The sequence below is a fragment of the Myotis myotis genome, unplaced genomic scaffold, assembly GCF_014108235.1.
Source record: "Myotis myotis isolate mMyoMyo1 unplaced genomic scaffold, mMyoMyo1.p scaffold_m19_p_37, whole genome shotgun sequence".
In the NCBI taxonomy this organism is placed as follows: Eukaryota; Metazoa; Chordata; class Mammalia; order Chiroptera; family Vespertilionidae; genus Myotis; species Myotis myotis.
Genome location: NW_023416343.1, coordinates 105,001 through 125,385, shown reverse-complemented (window position 1 = coordinate 125,385; position 20,385 = coordinate 105,001). Strand labels below are relative to the sequence as shown.

At 63.7% G+C, this 20,385-nt stretch overlaps 1 protein-coding gene across 9 annotated transcripts in view; it reads left to right on the top strand.

Moving 5' to 3' along the window:
• RIMBP2 (RIMS binding protein 2) overlaps positions 1-20,385 on the top strand; it is a 61,071-nt gene that overhangs the window by 8,659 nt on the left and 32,027 nt on the right. For 8 of the 9 annotated variants that reach the window (XM_036303438.1, XM_036303433.1, XM_036303437.1 and 5 more), the window contains exons 2-5: positions 4,009-4,142; positions 13,194-13,282; positions 14,076-14,225; positions 15,885-15,989. In XM_036303438.1, coding sequence (XP_036159331.1) covers positions 15,888-15,989 — 102 coding nt within the window. In that variant the 5' untranslated portion in view covers positions 4,009-4,142; positions 13,194-13,282; positions 14,076-14,225; positions 15,885-15,887. The remainder of the gene's footprint in view (positions 1-4,008; positions 4,143-13,193; positions 13,283-14,075; positions 14,226-15,884; positions 15,990-20,385) is intronic. The other variant, XM_036303432.1, reaches the window with a different exon arrangement.

The window sequence follows — 20,385 nt, the reverse complement described above, 5'->3', positions numbered from 1 at the left end:
AGAGCGAGGGTCCGTAGAGTGAGGGTTCCGTAGAGCGAGGGTCCGTAGAGCGAGGGTCCCGTAGAGCGAGGGCCCCGTAGAGCGAGGGTCCGTAGAGCGAGGGTCCCGTAGAGCGAGGGCCCCGTAGAGCGAGGGTCCGTAGAGCGAGGGTCCCGTAGAGCGAGGGTCCCGTAGAGCGAGGGTCCGTAGAGCGAGGGCCCCGTAGAGCGAGGGTCCGTAGAGCGAGGGCCCCGTAGAGCGAGGGCCCCGTAGAGCGAGGGCCCCGTAGAGTGAGGGTCCGTAGAGCGAGGGTCCGTAGAGTGAGGGTCCGTAGAGTGAGGGTCCGTAGAGCGAGGGTCCGTAGAGCGAGGGTCCGTAGAGTGAGGGTCCGTAGAGCGAGGGTCCGTAGAGTGAGGGTCCATAGCCGTGGGCTGTTGTTCTCGGGCCGTTGCTCCGGACCCCGAGCTGACCGGCCGGTAGAAGGCGATGGGATTAGCAGGCTGGTCGGTCCCACCGACTCCCCAAGCGCCAGGCTCCTGCCGGGCAGGGAACCCCGGGGGCCTTGTGGCCGTGGCTGGGCTCGCGCGTGGCTCTTGGTGACCGGGCGGCCCTGGTGGCACCGGCCGTGGTCATTCCGGGCTCCAGGCGCACGGCCAGCCTGTGCCCACAGGTGCCCGGTGCCCTGCGAGCCTGAGCAGGGACAGCCTGTCAGGGGGAACCTCTCTGGGAGTCTAAGGGGCAGCTCCCCCGCCCCCCAAATAAACCCACGGCTGGAAGCCGCCGCCGCTGTCCGGCCGGCCGGAAGGGGGAGGGTCGGACAGTCAGGCTGCTCCTGCCCGGGGCCAGGCCCTGGCTAAGCTCTTGTTTCTGTATTCGAGTCCATGTCCACACAGCCTGCTGGTCATCGGCTCCTCGGATGAGAAAGTACAGGCCCCACCCCAGGAGGTCCCTTGTCCCCGGTCCCCGGGGTGTGACCGGGGCTGGGCCAGGGCCTCTCTCTCCAAAGACAGGGTCCCCTCCGACGGGCAGCTCTGGGGGAATAACGGGGAAGGAGGACACACTTTCTCTCTGTGTGTCTCTCTGTCTCTCTGTGTCTCTCTGTCTCTCTGTGTCTCTCACCTGGAAGCTGGTCTCTAACCTCTGTACCGGGTCAGCCTTGTCCTTCGTGAAGGGTGTGTGCTGTCATTGATCCGTTGCCCCTCCCGCGGCTCCCCCTCCCCCTCCTCCCTCTCCCCTCCCCCTCCCCCTCCCTCCCCTCCCCTGCGCGCTCTCCCTCGTTTCCAGTTCACACCACGGCCTGCAGCGCGCGCAGCCATCTGCTCCCAGCCCCTCCGTGGCGCCCGGCCCGCTGGCAGGTGGCGCTGGCTCCAGTCATGCTGGAAGCTGGGCCCTGGCTCCGCCGACTCCGAGCCGCCCACCGAGAAGCCAGGCTGCACTAAACGCCGGCCGTGGGCGCCGGGCAGGGGCCCAGCGGGCGCATCCACTGCTCCTTCCCCGTCAGACCAGCCCCGCCCGGCCCAGCCTTCGCCTTGAATCCGAGCCGTGATTTAATGTGTGGCCACCATCGCCCGCCTCCTCTCGTCAGCCTAGGGGCCACGTGACCGCGACACGGCCGCGGGGGTGAGGTGGGGTGGCCTCGAGGTCCCGCGGGTGCCGTCCTGGCTGTGCCCTGGGCCCCAAACAGCCCAGCGGCCGGCGGAGGGGCGCTGGTCTCAGAGAGGAAGGGAGACAGGGAGGGAGAGAGAGAAGCATCCATGATGAGAACCATGGATCGGCGGCCCCCCGCACGCCCCACACTGGAGCGAGCCCACAACCCGGCCTGTGCCCCGACGGGGAATCGAACCCTGACCTCCTGGTTCCCAGATTTCCAACCACTGAGCCACACCGGCCTGGCCAGAGCTTCCTTTCCATCCGCACGACTGAGGGGGGATGGGGGCCTGGCGGGGTCCAGGGGCCCCTGAAATGCAAGACTCGCTTCCCCCACGCCCCTGACTGTGAGCGCCATGCCCCGCCCGGTGCACCTGCTGGGTGGCCGCCCTCAGACGCCCCCATGGAAACCGGCTTCTTATTTCCATAGACCCTCCTCCCAGCACCTGCTCTAATTGGTTTAATGCGTCTCCTGGGCGCCCCCCCCCCCCCCCCGCCTTCCCTGCCCCCCAACCCCACCCCCCTCCACCCCACCCCACTCCTGGGAGAGAACGTGGTGAGTGCCTGTGGACCGCCCGCCCGCCCGGCCTGGCCCCGCATCCCCTCCCCTGGGGACATCAGCGTCGTCAGCGCCCCCTCCCCCTCCCTCGGCGCCCCTCCCCCTCCCTCAGCCCCCTCCCCCCCCAGCGCCCCCTCCCCCTCCCTCGGCGCCCCTCGGCTCCTGCCTATAAATATTTAAATGACGGCTCAGCTTTCTGAGCCAGCCCGTCCCTGGCAGAGGTCAAGCTTTTTGACCTTTTGTCAATTTGCTCCGTGAAATACGACCCTCCGGTCCCTCTTTGCAAACGGCTGCTTCCTTTTCCTCCGGGTGGAAGGGCTGGTCCTCCCGGGCGCAGAGCGCAGCGAGCCAGGCAGGGCTTCTGCGTCTGGTAAATATTTGGACGCGAAGGGCAGGCTGCGGTCGTGCCCACGGAGCCCCGCCGGCCGCCGGCAGAGAACGCTGGGATTTAAGACGCTTCTGTCCGTCATGGACAGAACAAGGGGGTGTGGGGGGAGTGGGGGGGGAGGGTAGAGTGACTGACCCTGAGGGTGGGCCTTTGCGAGTGGATTTCATGTCACGGGCACCGTCACTCATAGAAACAACAGGAGAGAAGATACTGCCCCCCACCCCCCATGTGTCCAGGGAATACTCACCAGACCTCATTCTGGGCCATAAAAATGTCTCAGTGCAAAAGGATCGAAATACAGCCCTGGCCGGTGTGGCTCAGTGGCTAGAGCAGCCGTGGGCAAACCCGTTTGAAATGAATAAAACTATTGAAAAAAAAGACCGTCCCCTTTTATGTAACGATGTTTACTTTGAATTTATATCAGTTCACACAAACGCTCCATCCATGCTTTTGTTCCGGCCTCCGGTCCAGGTTAAGAACCCATTGTGGCCCTCGAGTCAAAAAGTTTGCCCACCCTGGGCTAGAGCGTCAGCCTGTGGACCAGGTACCGGGTTCGATTCCGGTCCAGGGCAGGCACCGCGCTGGCAGGCTCCTCCCGGCCCGGGCCCTGGTCGGGGCGCCTGCAGGAGGCAGCCCCTCGATGTGTTTCTCTCTGTCTCTCCCTCTTCCACTCGCCCTAAAAATCAATGGGAAGACATCCTCGGGGATTCACGAAAACTTTTAAAAAGAATCGAAACACTGCTAAGTCTGAGCACGGGAAGCAGCTGGGACCGTCCGAGGGGTCAGCGAGGAAGAGGAGGAGGAGGAGGAGGAGGAGGAGGGGAGAGAAGGCGACTCGGCTGACACAGCCGTTCCTGGCGGCGGGGACGGGGTATGAATAAGTAAACAGTCTTCCCGCTCGCCACCCGCCTGGCCCAGACCTGGCGCCTGGGAGAGGCTGCCGTCCGTCCAGCTGGTCCCTCCGAGCCCCCGGGTGCGGTGGGGCCCCCGGCATCCTGTGGGTTCCCGTTCGGGGGCCGGAAGAGCGGGAAGGGGGGTGGGGCTGAGGAGCTGTAGCTCAGACACGAGGCGGCACAGTTGGCCTGAACTCCGCAAACCCCCCGTCTTGTTCCCACCAACCGGCTCCCCCGCCGTCACTCATCCTGCGGGCGCCGGGTTCTCTTTTCAGTTTCGTTGTTTTTATTTTAAAATATTTCCATTGATGTCAGAGAGGAAGGGCGAGGGAGAGAGAGACATCCACGATGAGAGAGAACCACGGATCGGCCGCCTCCTGCACGCCCCCCACTGGGGATCGAGGTGCAACCCGGGCCTGTGCCCCGACGGGGAATCGAACCCTGACCTCCTGGTTCACAGGTCGACCCTCAGCCCCTGAGCCGCGCCGGCCGGGCCCCTGGCCCTTCTTTTGTGACCGAAGATCGTACGCTTCTTCCTGCAGCTGAGAAATGACCCGTCGCCCCTGAAGCCTGTGGGTCCGGAAGGCGCGTCTGGTCAGCGCCCACACCGGGAGGAGCCGCCGGGGGTTCCCCGCTTCCTGTCGCGAGACCAGGCGCCCGGCCGCGGCGCTCTCTGGTAAGCTGTCCCTCCTGCCTCCCAGGCGCTGTGCCTGGTGTCGGGCGGCTGTGTGCTGAGTGCTTTTCTTCGTCGTCGTCCCTGAGTGGCCTGGTCAAGACGTGTCGGTCAACGGCCAGCTGTGTGTCCGTTACCTGGGCGGACAGCATGGCGAGCAGAGCGGATGCTGCAGCGACAGCAGGGTGGGGGGGCAAGGGCCGTGCAAAGGCCCTGGGGCACGAAGGAGCCTGCGGCATGGAGAGTGGTTGTCTGGACACGAAGCGGGAGAGGTGGACAGGGCAGCTCCTCCCGGGCCTCTGGGCTGTGTTATTGATTGTAAGTCTCTTTGTTATTGTTGCTCCTCACTGAGGATATGTTTCCATTGATTTTTAGGGAGAGTGGAAGGGAGAGGGAGAGACAGAGAGAAACGTCGATGTGAGAGAGACACATCGATGGGTTGCCTCCTGCTCACGCCCCAACCAGGGCCCAGGCTGGAGAGGAGCCTGCAACTGAGGTACATGCCCTTGACTGGAATCGAACCCAGGACCCTTCGGTCCACAGGCTGATGCTCTATCCACTGAGCCGCACCAGCCAGGGCTGATTGTAAGTCTTAATAGCAGTGGCCAGGGGCCAGCCAGCAGGGGCAGATGTCAGGTGGGAGGTTGCCAGGGTCAAAGGTGCCGTCTGAAGCGATCACTGCAAGTTCTGGGTGGAGATGGAGGCACGGGCGGCAGCCGGGCGCCTCAGGAGGCCACCGTGTGGGCCCAGTGAGTGGCAGTGGGGCTTGGACGGGGTGTCAGGGATGGGAGGTGGGAGATGGCAGATGGAGGGCCGTGGGAGCCCTCAGTCACGGTGATGGACGGGGCGGGGGTTGGGGGAGGGCACGGCTCTCAGATTTTGGCGAGGACGTCGGTGGAGGGAGGCGTCCGTTGCCTCAGTGAGAGTGACAGCAGGAGCATCCGGTGGGGGGGAAGGTTCGGGTTCCGTTGGGCACTGAGACTTCATTGGTTCTGAGCTCGAGTGGACCCTGAACACGGAGAGCAGCAGCGGGCGGGTGGCCAGGTCGGAGTTCGGGGAGACACCTGGCCGGCTCCCTCGCTCCCTGCGGCACGGCTGGTGGGCGGGTCCCTGTGCGGAGGCGTGACCGGTGCCGGGACAGGGACTCGCACCCGGGATGCCTAGGTGCTTGTAGGTGGTGAGGATGAAACCGCCGCTCTCCACCCGAGGTTTCACGGGGCGAGTGGCTGGCCAGGCCCTGGTGGCTGTGGTGGTTGGTCAGACGCGCGCGGGAAGCAGGTGACCCGGCCGCCTGGGCCTGGCATTGGGGCTGCTCCCGAGAGAAACAGGGGATCTGAGTCTCGTTTTCCAGTAAAACATGATGGTGATGATGGTGATGGTGATGGTGATGGTGGTGATGGTGGTGATGGTGATGATGGTGATGATGGTGGTGATGGTGGTGATGATGGTGATGATGGTGGTGATGGTGGTGGTGATGGTGGTGATGGTGATGGTGATGATGGTGATGGTGGTGATGGTGGTGGTGATGGTGGTGATGGTGGTGATGGTGATGATGGTGGTGGTGATGGTGGTGATGGTGATGATGGTGATGATGGTGGTGATGGTGATGGTGGTGGTGATGGTGATGATGGTGATGATGGTGATGATGGTGGTGGTGGTGGTGATGGTGGTGATGATGGTGATGATGGTGGTGATGATGGTGATGATGGTGGTGATGGTGGTGATGGTGGTGATGGTGATGGTGGTGGTGATGGTGATGATGGTGGTGATGGTGGTGATGGTGATGGTGGTGGTGGTGATGATGATGGTGGTGATGTGGTGATGATGGTGATGATGGTGGTGATGGTGGTGATGGTGTGATGGTGGTGATGGTGGTGATGGTGGTGGTGATGGTGATGGTGATGATGGTGGTGATGGTGGTGATGGTGTGATGGTGGTGATGGTGGTCATGGTGATGGTGATGGTGATGGTGGGTGATGATGGTGGTGATGGTGGTGATGGTGGTGATGGTTGATGGTGGTGATGGTGGTGGTGATGGTGATGATGGTGGTGATGGTGGTGATGGTGGTGGTGATGGTGGTGATGGTGATGGTGATGGTGATGGTGATGGTGGTGGTGATGGTGGTTGATGGTGATGGTGATGGTGGTGATGATGGTGATGATGATGGTGGTGGTGATGGTGATGGTGGTGGTGGTGATGATGGTGATGATGATGGTGATGGTGATGATGGTGGTGGTGGTGATGGTGATGGTGATAGTGGTGATGGTGATGGTGATGGTGATAGTGGTGATGGTGATGGTGATGATGGTGATGATGGTGGTAATAGTGATGGTGGTGGTGATGGTGGTGGTGGTGGTGGTGATGATGGTGATGATGATGATGGTGATGGTGATGATGATGGTGGTGATCGTGGTGATGGTGATGGTGATGATGGTGATGATGGTGGTGGTAATAGTGATGGTGGTGGTGGTGGTGGTGGTGGTGATGGTGGTGGTGATGGTGGTGATGGTCATGGTGGTGGTGGTGATGGTGGTGGTGATGGTGGTGGTGGTGATGGTGATGGTGGTGGTGGTGGTGATGGTGATGGTGATGATGGTGATGATGGTGATGATGGTGGTGATGGTGATGGTGATGATGGTGATAGTGGTGATGGTGATGGTGATGATGGTGATGATGGTGGTGGTAATAGTGATGGTGGTGGTGATGGTGGTGGTGATGGTGGTAATAGTGATGGTGGTGGTGATGGTGGTGATGGTGGTGGTGGTGGTGGTGATGGTGGTGGTGGTGGTGGTGGTGGTGGTGGTGGTGATGGTGATGGTGATGATGGTGGTGGTGATGGTGGTGATGGTCATGGTGGTGATGGTGATGGTAGGAATGGCTCCAGCCATTCAGCAAACTTAACTTCACACCTGCTCCCGAGATTTCTAGTTTGTGTTCATTTTCTGTGTGTGAAACTCGGCTGTTTCAGGTACAGGATTTATACTTGGTAACCATTTGTTTTTGGTTTCAGCCTAACCCCCCCAAAAAGTATCATTTAACCAGTAAAGGCAGGTCCCTGGGGGAGGGGAGACGCCTGGAAGAGACCCCGGCCCCGTGTCTTCCATCGTCATGGATGTAACAGGAGCCGTTCCTCCGGTGGACGGACGGACAGACGGACGGACAGACGTTGTTCATGAGAGGACGGCTCGCGCGCTCAGATGGTGTCGCTAAGGGCGCTCTCAGACAGGATGCGTCTCGCTGGGGACGTGGGTGGTCGTCTGCCGGCGTTTCCCCGGTCACGCACCTCTCCATGGCCCGGCACCCAGACGCCCCTCGTCGCCCCGGGGTGCAGGCAGGCCCCTGGATGTCGTTATTCCGGGCGCCCGGGGGCTGGCGCTGCAGGGAGCGGCGATGCGCACGCGTGCGTCTCTTCCCTATATTTGGAACGGGCTGTTTTTTCGTGTGTTTTTTTGATGGAATGTTGGCTGCTTTGCAGACGCATCGTTAAGTGATCGCATTTAAATTTAGCTCCTGTCCTCGCTGTGGAAGCGAGTGGATGTTCGAATCATTTCACCGTGAAGGGAAGCAATCGACAACAGGTCCTCGTGACCCGTGGCTAAGGGGGGGCCGGGCCCGTGCGCCAGGGGCTGCGTGTCCGACCCAGGAGGCCCGGAGCGCGCCTGCCGTCCCAGTAAAGTTAAAACGCCGCGAATGCCCCTGGACGGTGGCCGAGGTCGTAGCCAGGGTCATGCTATGGCGTGGCTCAGTGGCTGAGTGTTGACCTATGAACCAGGAGGTTGCTGGCTCGATTCCCGGTCAAGGCTCATGCCCGGGTTGCAGGCTCCATCCCCAGTGGGGGGCGTGCAGCAGGCGGCTGATCCATGATTCTCTCTCATCATTGGTGTTTCTCTCTCTCTCCCTCTCCCTTCCTCTCGGAAATCAATCAATCAATCAAATCAATGGGAAAAAATCCTCGGGTGAGGATTAACAACAACCAAAAAGACAGACGCCGGCAAGTATTTGCTGGGTAAAACGTCATCGTTTATTGGAAAAATAACTAGCATTTTACCAGAGGTTTCGAGGTGGCGACATCGTCTCCATGGTCAGCACCTCCACGTCCTAGAAGCGCACGCACCTGCTCACGGAAGAGGGGGCTGATGGCTGGTCGCAGACACGCAGGCTCGTGGGTCCGGGGGGACCCGGCCCCGTGACCTCAGAGGCCACCTGGGGACCCGTGGGCGGTTCCTGGGCTCCGGGACCGAGCCCCGGACGCACGGCGGTCAGACGGGGCCGCCCGCAGTTCCGGGCTCCTGTCCGGCCGGCTGGGCCTCAGGACAGATGAGCATCATGTTATCTGGGTGAGAAGGTCTAGTTCAGACGGCTCCTAATGTCGTTACCGCCGTGACTAAGGCCATTACATGTTGTAAATTCCATTTCGTTGGCTCCTTTTTTTCTTTAAGTAGACGAATCGGAAAAGGCTCTGTTGATAGCAACGTCTTAGGGCCAATTACAGTCACGTGATCGTGAGCGCTGCCCCGAGCCTGATGGGAAGCGCCCTCGGCCTGGGGCAGGGCTGGCTCTGTCTGGGGCAGGGGCAGGGGCAGGGGTGGTCGGCAGGGGCTGGGAAACGGCTGTGGGACTCAGACGTCCAGCTTGGGCACCGGGGTCCCCACGGCGTCTGTTTTACTCGTGTCTCTTGGCAAAGCCAGACCCTGGCGTGCACCCGACTTTCTCCTTTTGTTCTGAGGAGCAGGCCCGGGAGGCTGCGGGGTGGCTGCTCTCGGGAAGCTCTCCGGGCTCCCTGCCCCCGCGTCGTGGTTGGGGCCCTCGAGCCTGCCGACCACAGAACACCAGCGCGAACGAGCTTTCGCAGAGAGGCGAGCGCGTTGGCTGGGGCCGTTGGAGAGAGAGCAGCACAGCTTCAGGAATGGCTTGATCCAGGAGCTCAGGCAGCGTCCCGGGAATGTCTGTTTCCTGCGTATTGGTCTCCGTGGTAACAGAGCCCCTTCGTCATGCACTTCAGAGCGCACAGGCCTGTTGCTGTTTTTCTATTTCCTGACACGTCTACGGTGAGGCTCAGTCACGGAACCGAAAACCACCCTTGCTTGGACTTCCTGCTTCTGACTCGTGGAAAGGATCCCCCACAGTCTGTTACCTTAGCACCATCTTCCCGAAGATCCCTTTCCCAGAGCCTTGGGGCCAGGATCAGGAGTCTTTCCCGGCCGGCTCAGGGGCTGAGCATCGAGCTAGGAACCAGGAGGTCAGGGTTCGATTCCCGGTCAGGGCACAGGCCCGGGTTGCGGGCTCCATCCCTAGTGTGAGGCGTGCAGGAGGCGGCCGATCCATGATTCTCTCTCATCATGGATGTTTATCTCTCTCTCTCTCTCTCTCTCTCTCTCTCTCTCTCTCTCTCCCTTTCCCTTCCTCTCTGAAATCAATAAAAATATTGTTTTTTAAAGAAAAAAACACCCCGCTGGAGATGGGGGTGGAGATGGGGGTGACCCATGGGTGGAGAAACTGAGGACCTGGTGCACCCAGACGCGGGGAGAGGTCCGGAACGGGCTCCGCCTAGTCACTGTGGGGGGGATGGTGGAGGGGCAGCTGCTGTGTGTGTGTGGGGGGTCCTGCAGGCCTCCGGGGATCCCTGGGGCACCACCCCCAGGCCAGCGTGCTTTCCGCCAGCGCCTCGTTCCTGACGCCGCCCGGTCCCCACATCCAGGCCGGGCGCGGGGACCTGCTGACCAGCCCGGGCTCGCCCTTCCCCAGCGAGTAACCAGGCAACGGCGCGTCGCCCTGGCAGATGCCGTGCTGGGAGCCGCCAGCTGCCTGCGGACCAGGCTTCCGTGCGGAGCGGCTGATAAGGGAGCTGATGTTTAACCCGGGGCCACGGCCGATGTCTGGTTCCCATGGCGACCTGCCCGGTTTGCTCAGGGACCCACGCTGATGGTCGCTATGGAGAGAGGGGCTCACGCATTTCCTGCTTCCCCGGGAGCTGCCAGGCCCAGCCCAGAGCTGCTGAGTCCGAAGCCCGTTTAGTGATTGATTGGCCCCCAGAGGGGCTGCCGGCAGTTCCCGCGCCCCCTGTGAACGGGGCGGGGGGTCAGGTCTCTGCGTTTGGGGGCCTCGGGCGGAGGGCGCCGTGGGCCTGCGGGGACAGCAGGGTTCGGGCGGGAGGGCACGGGGACAGGGGCTCCCGGGGTCGGGGAACTGGTTTGTGACGCAGCTGCCCCCACGGGGAGCGGCCCACTCTGCCTGCAGCCACGCCGTCCGTCCGTCCGTCCGTCTGCCCGTGGTCCGTGTGACTCCCCCGAGGGCAGGGAGCTGCCTTCCTGGCTGTTCCCCAGCCCCCGGCGTGTCTCTCTGGCCGTGGGCAGCACAGGCGTGACTGGGTGGTGGAGTGGATACGACGTGTGGGAGAAGCATCGCCCCAGCTCTGCCCGTTGGATGCCACAATGTGAAGGCAGCTTCCCACGGAGCCCGCCCTCCCTCGTCCGCAGGCCGCTCGGTGCGGCTCCTGGCCGCCGGCCACCCCTCGAGGCTTCTTTCCAAGGAAGGTCTTTATCTGCCGCCGCCGCACCTGCCGATGGCGGCGGGACGCGCTGCTCGGCCCCGGCTGTCGCTTAGGGCCTGCGGTGCGCACATATGCCTCCTGGCTGCTGGCAGAGGCCCATGCCAGTCCGTGCCAGCCCCATGCCAGCTCCCGCCCCGTCCCTCCTCCCTCCTCCCTCCCTCCCCCCTCCCCCCTCCCTGCTCCTCCCTCCTCTCTCCTCCCTCCTCCCTGGGAGGGAACACGCAGAGGACAGGAGAGACATGCGCGGCCCCGCGTAGACGTGTGACACACGAGATGACGGCCGGGGAGGGAAGGAGAGGAGGACGCGGAAGTGATGCCTGAAGAAGTCACGGCGCGTGTTTCCAAAAGACACGGAGCCGCGGACCCCAGGCTCTGAGAACCCGGGGCGCTCGCTGCCAAGCTGTGGACAGTGACCTTAGAGAAGATTGAAGACGTAGCCAGCAGGCCCTGACCGGTGTGGCTCAGTGGGTAGAGCGCCGGCCTGCGGACTGAAGGGTCTCGGGTTCGATTCCGGCCAAGGGCATGTGCCTCGGTTGCGGGCGCATCTCCCCGTCTCCCCAGCACGACTCAGGGGGCAGCCCTGGGGGTCACGCTGGACCCCTAGGCCATCCAGATCCAGCTCATGGGGGGTCGGTGCCTGGGAGGGCGGAGAGGCGGGCCGGGGCGCGTGGGGCTGAAGGCCTGTCCGTCCGCCCGCCCGCCCGTCTGTGGCTGTCTGGCTCCTTCGAGCTGCTGCCCACTGGTTTCTGTTTCCCGCCGTCCGAGGCCCCTCCCGGAGGGTCTCGCAGAATCATTGTTTGTTTCTCACGGAGGAAGCCTCCTCGTTCCCCCGAGGCTGGCGGTGAGGCCATTGGATCAGCCCCCCGAGTTGCTCGACACAAATGGCCCATTTGCTCAGCGTCGGGGAGAGGCGTCCGCGCTAACGAGGCTCCGCTCCGTCTTCCTCGCGCGGCTCGCGGATCGGAGGCTCGGCGTTGGGGGCTCTGGTGGGTTTCCGGCTCGTTTTGAACTTTTCCACACTTTATGCGTTTCCCATCGTGAGCATATGTTACTGTCAGTCAGAAAAGGAGATTAATAAAAAGGCAGTTCGGCCCTGGCCGGTTTGGCTCAGTGGGTAGAGCGATGGCCTGTGGGCTGAAGGGTCCCGGGTTCGAATCCCAGTCAAAGCACAGGCCTGGGTTGTGGGCTTGAGCCCCAGCAGGGGGCGTGCAGGAGGCAGCCGGTCCATGGTTCTCTCCCATCATTGATGTTTCTCTCTCTCCCTCTCCCTTCCTCTCTGACATCAATAAAAATCTATTAAAAAAATAAATAAAAAGGCAGTTCAGATGAGTGTACAACACCTTCCAAATTCTGGAGCGTCTGAGAGGCAGAAGGCGGGGGGAAGTGGGGGGAAGATGTGACACGTTTGAGATTTAGAACGAAAACAGGATAGAAAACTTAACCAGTTATTCCAACACTTTCTGAAACTTAAAAAAAATGTTTTTATCGATTTCAGAGAGGAAGGGAGAGGGAGAGAGAAACATCCATGATGAGAGAGAATCGCGGATCGGCTGCCCCCTGCACGCCCCCCACTGGGGATGGAGCCACCTCCCGGGCCTGTGCCCTCACCGGGAATCGAACCCGGGACCCTTCAGTCCACAGGCCGGCGTGCTACCCACTGAGCCACCCCGGCCAGGGCCGCCACGCGGAACTCGAACCGGGAACGGGAGCCCCTGGGGGGCAGGAGCGAGTGGGAGCCAAGCTCTCCGGGCAGCGCTGTCCTTTGCAACGAGACATAAATCACCCCTGGAAACACTCACACGTGTCCGCAGACACGCAGCGTTTTATTGCGGGCTGCTGTTCTAGAAGGGTCCTGGGAGGCTCGTTCCGCGCGAACAGCTGCCGCGGGTAAGTCCTCCTCCGCCACGAGCCGCTGGCGGGCGGTCCGGCGGAAAGTCTGTCGGTGCCGCTTCCGGGCCTAACGTTTCTGCGCCTTGTTCCCTGGGTCCTGCCCCATCACTGCTCGGGCTGCCTGAGTGCGTAATTTTGTTATTTTTTAAAAATTGATTTTAGAGCCCTGGCTGGTGTGGCTCAGCGGATAGCGCGTCGGCCTGTGGACGGAAGGGTCCCGGGTTCAGTTCTGGTCAGGGCACCTGCCGGGTGGCGGGCTCGATCCCCGGTGGGGGGCGTGCAGGAGGCAGCCGGTCCACGGTTCTGCCTCATCATGGATGCTTCTCTCTCTCTCTTTCCCTCTCCCATCCTCTCTGAAATCAATAAAAGTATATTTTAACAATCTGATTTTATGGAGCCAGGGGGAGAGAGAAGCAGTGATGAGAGAGAAACACCCATGGCTGCCTCCTGCAGGCCCCCCTCGGGGACTGAGCCCGCCACCTGGGCGCGTGCCCTGACCCGGACTCGAACTGGCGACCTCGGTGCCGGGGCGCCCCAGCAGCTGAGCCTGGCCGGCCAGGGCTCCCACCGGACTCTGGGGAGTCACCTCACGCGCCCCTCCCTTTCGTTGTAGGAAAATGAGCAGGACGCCGCCGCCCAGGGAGCGCCGCGCCTGAGGCCCAGCATGCAGGGCCCCCCGCTCGGGACCGGCCGCTGGACCCGGTAACTCAGCACCATCGCCAGGCACCGGGAAGCGGGGCGCGGAGGGCACGCGGGACCCAGCACCCCTGCTTCTGGGCCCGCACCCAAGAGACCCCGGGGTGGGGGGGCGGGGGAGAGGGGTTTGGAGAGTTGCCTGCGCCCCTGTGTGCGCGGCAGCGTCAGTCCCGACCGCTGAAATGTGGGGGCAGCCAGGTGCCCAGGGTCGGAGGCCAGCTCCGTGCGGTCCGTCCACACCGTGGGCCGTGATTCACCCCTAAAAGGGGAGGGAACCCTGACGCCCCCGCAGCCTGGACGGACCCTGAGGACGTGTGACGAGGGGACTAAGCCAGTCACACGAGGCAAACCCCGCGGGGCTCAGGGACCCAGGAATGCCGGGCGGGGCCCTGGCCACGGTGGCTCAGTGGGTAGAGCGTCCGCCGGTGTGGCTCAGTGGGCAGAGCGTCGGCCCGCGGACTGAAGGGTCCCCGGTTCGATTCTGGTCAAAGGCACGGACCTCGGTTGCAGGTGGCAGATTCCCCAGCCCAGTTTGGGGCACGTGCAGGAGGCAAGCAATCGGTGTGCTTCTCTCACATCAATGTTTCTCTGTCTCTCCCTTCCATGCTCTCTGAAAATCTATGGAAAAATATCCTTAGGTGAGGATTCACCAAAAAGAAAGAAAGAGAGAGAGAGAGAGAGAGAGAGAGAGAAAGGGAGGGAGGGAGGGAGGGAGGACAGCACTGCAGGAGGAGGGCGGTGGGGGGCCGAGCGCAGGCCTCCTGCGGGGTGAGCAGCCCCTCCGCGTCCTCCTGCGCAGGTAGAGGCGGGGCATGCCGGGCCTCGCCGCGCGCCGCCCACGCCCACGCCCACGCCCACGCCCACCGCTGTGACCCGGGAGCGCCACTCGGCCGCGTGGGAGAAGCGCGCGCTGCGAGCCAAGCTGGAGAACCTAGAGCAGGTCCTGAAGGTGGGTCCCCCCGCCCCGCCCCCGTCCTCCCCCCCCCCCCCCCCCCCCCCCCCCCGCTTCCCGGGGTCCCCGCGAGCTCCTGGGCGGAAAGGGGTGCGCGCTCCTCCGGGCCGTCATCCACCGGCAGGGCCCTCCGGCTGCCTCCCCCCGGGACGGTCTGAAAGCCGCGAAGGACAACACGCGGGTGTTTGTGGAAGCGGCTCCGTAAAAGCAGCTACGCCCCTGCGTCTCCTTGGAGATTAAACAGCTGGGGGCGGGGCAGCCGGCCTGAATGGCAACCAGGTGCCGCTGCGTTCGTTTTTCTAAAAAAAAAATAATAAAGTATCTATTTCATTGACCTCAGAGAGGCAGGGAGAGGGAGAGAGAGACACATCCATGGTGAGAGCATCATGGATCGGCCGCCTGCGCGCCCCGATGGAGCCCACAACCCGGGCCGCTGACCGAGCCACGCTGGCGGGCGCCCCTTCGGTTTTGAGCCCAAGAAAAAGGAAAAAGTATTGGGAACAGAGTTCTGTCCTCACGGTCAACAGCGCAGTCAGTTCAGACGACAGCTCCGACCGCCCCGAGCTGGTTCATGAACACGCCCGCGGCCGACGATCCGCCCGATCTCAGCCCCCCCCCTCGCCCCCCGCCCCCCACGCCGGGGCTGTGCTCTGCGCACAGAGGCTCACCCCCCACCCGCTGGAACCTGGGCCGTTGTCGGGGTTCGTGCACGTTGTGAGCGCCTCTTTGTGGTGCGGCCTGAACTCCAATAAAGCGAGATGCAGACAGCTGATAGCGGGAGGCAGGAAATTTCTGCTCTGGGAGCTTCTGGGCAGGGGGGTGGGGGGTGTTTGCTGGGGGCACTGAAGTCTGCCCTGCCCCCCCCCCCCCCACACACACATACTGAGTGACATTACGAGGGTCCCTGGTAACTCCTGTGCAGGAAAATGACATTTTTCTTTAAAAAAAAAAATTTGTATTGATTTCAGAGAGGAAGGGAGAGGGAGAGAGAGAGAGAATCACCAATGATCAGAGAGGATCATGGATCGGCTGCCCCCTGCACGCCCCGCACTGGGGATCGGGCCTGCAAGCCGGGCCTGCAAGCCGGGCCTGGGCCCTGAGCGGGAATCGAACCCTGACCTGGTTCCTAGGTCTACGCTCAGCCAGAGCCGCCCGGCCGGGCGGCCGCGGCTGTAATTGGCTCCAGGGAAAACGCAGAGAACAGACAGAATGCACACAGACAGCGAGGAAAGGACTGTTCACCTTCGCCCGCCCGGGAGCCTGTAGCTCTTGCCTTTAAAATACAAAGAGCCCTGGCCGGTGTGGCTCAGTGGAGAGAGCCTCGGCCTGCGGACTGAAGGTCTGGGGCTCGATTCCGGTCAAGGGCACGTGCCTTGGCTGCAGGCTCCTCCCTGGCCCGGGCCCTGGTCAGGACACAGGCCCGGGTGGTGGCTCGATCCCCAGTCGGGGGCGTGCAGGGGGCAGCGGGTCAATAAATAAATAAATGAATGAATGAATAAATAAAACGTAAAAAGGGAAAGCCTGGGGTGGAAGCCTCGTTGGGGCCAGGGTGTCCCCGATGGTCCCGCCAACCTCGGGAGACGCAGGGGGAGCAGCCAGGGGCGGGGGCGGGGGGCGGGGGGCGGGGTCCCCCCCTGACCTGCCCTGTCCCCACAGCACATGCGCGAGGCCGCGGAGAGGCGGCAGCAGCTGGAGCTGGAGCATGAGCAGGCGCTGGCTGTGCTCAACGCCAAGCAGCAGGAGATCGACCTTCTGCAGAAGGTGGGGGCGGGGTCGGGGGGTCGGGGTCGGGGGGCGGGGGGTCGGGGTCGGGGGTCGGGGGGGCGGGGTCGGGGGCGGGGGGCGCCAGCGGACGGCGGTCTCCCAGCCCGAGTGGCCCCTGGTGCTCTCTCCTGGCTCCTCACCGACCTGCTCGTTTCTTTTTTGTTTTGTTTGAAAACTGCCCGTTCGTCGCAGGAGAAATGGGCGCGTCTCCTAAGAACAGAACAGCTACTCTTTTTAAAAAAATGTTTTTAAAATTGTTTTCAGAGAGGAAGGGAGAGGGAGAGAGAAACATCGATGATGAGAGAGAATCGTGGGTCGGCTGCCTCCTGCACGCCCCCCACTGGGGACCAAGCCCGAATCCTGGGCCTGTGCCCTGACCGGGAATCGAACCCTGACCTCCTGGTTCCACTGAGCCAGCCGGCCGGGCTCAGAGAAACGTTCATAGTGTGGTCTCAGAGAGAGAGAGAGAGAGAGAGAGAGAGAGAGAGAGAGAGAGAGAGAGAAGGCAGGGACCGGGCAGCTCAGAGCCTGCACCCCAGCACCTGGGACAGGACGGGGGCTAAGTCCTGCCCGACCTTGAAAAGCCATGGCCCTCCTGCCTCTCCCCAGACATGCACGGGAATCTCTCTCTCTCTCTCTCTCTCTCTCTCTCTCTCTCTCTCTCTCTCTCTCGGCCTGGGGTCCCGTGTAAGGGCCCCTCCCATTTCCTTCCCGAGCCTGGTGTCTCCCTGCCTCCCCCCCGCCCCCAGGGCAGCGGTCGGGCACCCAGAGCCCCCGAACTGGGGCACAGGTCCCGGTCCTGCGTCTGGGCCGCCCTGCACCCCCAAAGTCAGGATGCGCGTGCTCCTCTGGGGGTGGGTGCTCCCCGCGCCCCGTGGTCACCTGGGGGGGCTCTCATCAGTCAGGAGGCCTCGTGCTCAGGAGGGACCTCACGGGCCGGGGCTGAGGGCCTGTCCCAGCCGCACCGTCAGCACCAGGTGCCCCCCCCCCCCCCAGGCCCAATATCCTGTTAGATGTTATCCAGGCAGCACCGCTGGGCCGCCATCGCCTGCTCTCCCCCCCCCCCCCCACCCCCCGCCCCGTGCGCAGGCACCTCCGTGCTTGGAGGCGGCTGCTGGGTGCCCGGTGCCCGGCCCGCCACCAGGAAGCCGCGCCCGGGCGGTGCGTCTGAGGCAGATAACCAGGCGGTGGGGCCGCAGGGCGGAGCTTTATGGGCTCAGCATCCGGCGCCAACCCGGGCCTTCAGTCCGCTCGGTCCAATTCCCGAGCTCCCGCTTCTCCGCCTTCATCGTGTCCTGTGTTGGGCGCACGGACGCCCCCTCCCGCGGACGCCCCCTCATATGGACGCCCCCTCCCGCGGACGCCCCCTCATATGGACGCCCCCTCATATGGACGCCCCCTCATAAGGACGCCCCCTATATGGACGCCCCCTCCTATGGACGCCCCCTCCCGCGGACGCCCCCTCATATGGACGCCCCCTCATATGGACGCCCCCTCATAAGGACGCCCCTCATATGGACGCCCCCTCCCGCGGACGCCCCCTCATATGGACGCCCCCTCATATGGACGCCCCCTCCCGCGGACGCCCTCTCATATGGACGCCCCCCTCATATGGACGCCCCCTCATATGGACGCCCCCTCATATGGACGCCCCCTCATAAGGACGCCCCCTCATATGGACGCCCCCTCCCGCGGACGCCCTCTCATATGGACGCCCCCTCATATGGACGCCCCCCTCATATGGACGCCCCCTCATATGGACGCCCCTCATAAGGACGCCCCCCTCATATGGACGCCCCCTCATATGGACGCCCTCTCATATGGACGCCCCCTCATATGGACGCCCCCTCATATGGACGCCCCCTCATATGGACGCCCCCTCCGCGGACGCCCCCTCATATGGACGCCCCCCTCATATGGACGCCCCCTCATAAGGACGCCCCCTCATATGGACGCCCCCTCCCGCGGACGCCCCCTCATATGGACGCCCCCTCCCGCGGACGCCCCTCATATGGACGCCCCCTCATATGGACGCCCCCTCATAAGGACGCCCCCTCATATGGACGCCCCCTCCCGCGGACGCCCCCTCATATGGACGCCCCCCTCATATGGACGCCCCCTCCCGCGGACGCCCTCTCATATGGACGCCCCCTCATATGGACGCCCCCCTCATATGGACGCCCCCTCATATGGACGCCCCCTCATAAGGACGCCCCCTCATATGGACGCCCCCTCCCGCGGACGCCCTCTCATATGGACGCCCCCTCATATGGACGCCCCCTCATATGGACGCCCCTCATATGGACGCCCCCTCATAAGGACGCCCCCTCATATGGACGCCCCCTCATATGGACGCCCTCTCATATGGACGCCCCCTCATATGGACGCTACCCCCCTCATATGGACGCCCCCTCGCGGACGCCCCCTCATATGGACGCCCCCTCATATGGACGCCCCCTCATAAGGACGCCCCCTCATATGGACGCCCCCTCATAAGGACGCCCCCTCATATGGACGCCCCCTCCCGCGGACGCCCCCTCATATGGACGCCCCCTCATATGGACGCCCCCTCATAAGGACGCCCCCTCCCGCGGACGCCCCCTCATATGGACGCCCCCTCATATGGACGCCCCCTCATAAGGACGCCCCCTCATAAGGACGCCCCCTCCCGCGGACGCCCCCTCATATGGACGCCCCCTCATATGGACGCCCCCTCATAAGGACGCCCCCTCATATGGACGCCCCCTCCCGCGGACGCCCTCTCATATGGACGCCCCCTCATATGGACGCCCCCTCATATGGACGCCCCCTCATATGGACGCCCCCTCATAAGGACGCCCCCTCATATGGACGCCCCCTCATATGGACGCCCTCTCATATGGACGCCCCCTCATATGGACGCCCCCTCATATGGACGCCCCCTCATATGGACGCCCCCTCCCGCGGACGCCCCCTCATATGGACGCCCCCTCATATGGACGCCCCCTCATAAGGACGCCCCCTCATATGGACGCCCCCTCATAAGGACGCCCCCTCATATGGACGCCCCCTCCCGCGGACGCCCCCTCATATGGACGCCCCCTCATATGGACGCCCCCTCATAAGGACGCCCCCTCCCGCGGACGCCCCCTCATATGGACGCCCCCTCATATGGACGCCCCCTCATAAGGACGCCCCCTCATATGGACGCCCCCTCCCGCGGACGCCCCCTCATATGGACGCCCCCTCATATGGACGCCCCCTCATATGGACGCCCCCTCATAAGGACGCCCCCTCCCGCGGACGCCCCCTCATATGGACGCCCCCTCATAAGGACGCCCCCTCCCGCGGACGCCCCCTCATATGGACGCCCCCTCATAAGGACGCCCCCTCATATGGACGCCCCCTCATATGGACGCCCCCTCCCGCGGACGCCCCTTCATAAGGACGCCCCCTCCCGCGGACGCCCCCTCATATGGACGCCCCCTCATATGGACGCCCCCTCATATGGACGCCCCCTCCCGCGGACGCCCCCTCATATGGACGCCCCCTCATATGGATGCCCCCTCATATGGACGCCCCCTCATATGGACGCCCCCTCCCGCGGACGCCCCCTCCCGCGGACGCCCCCTCATATGGACGCCCCCTCCCGCGGACGCCCCCTCATATGGACGCCCCCTCATATGGACGCCCCCTCATATGGACGCCCCCTCCCGCGGACGCCCCCTCATATGGACGCCCCCTCATATGGACGCCCCCTCATATGGACGCCCCCTCCCGCTGATGCCCCCTCATATGGACGCCCCCTCATATGGACGCCCCCTCATATGGACGCCCCCTCCCGCGGACGCCCCCTCATATGGACGCCCCCTCATATGGATGCCCCCTCCCGCGGACGCCCCCTCATAAGGACGCCCCCTCATATGGACGCCCCCTCCCGCGGACGCCCCCTCATATGGACGCCCCCTCCCGCGGACGCCCCCTCCCGCGGACGCCCCCTCATATGGACGCCCCCTCATATGGACGCCCCCTCATATGGAGCCCCCTCATAAGGACGCCCCCTCATATGGACGCCCCCTCCCGCTGATGCCCCCTCATATGGACGCCCCCTCATATGGACGCCCCCTCATATGGACGCCCCCTCCCGCGGACGCCCCCTCATATGGACGCCCCCTCATATGGACGCCCCCTCCCGCGGACGCCCCCTCATATGGACGCCCCCTCATATGGACGCCCCCTCCCGCGGATGCCCCCTCATATGGACGCCCCCTCATATGGACGCCCCCTCCCGCGGACGCCCCCTCATATGGACGCCCCCTCATATGGACGCCCCCTCATATGGACGCCCCCTCCCGCGGACGCCCCCTCATATGGACGCCCCCTCATATGGACGCCCCCTCATATGGACGCCCCC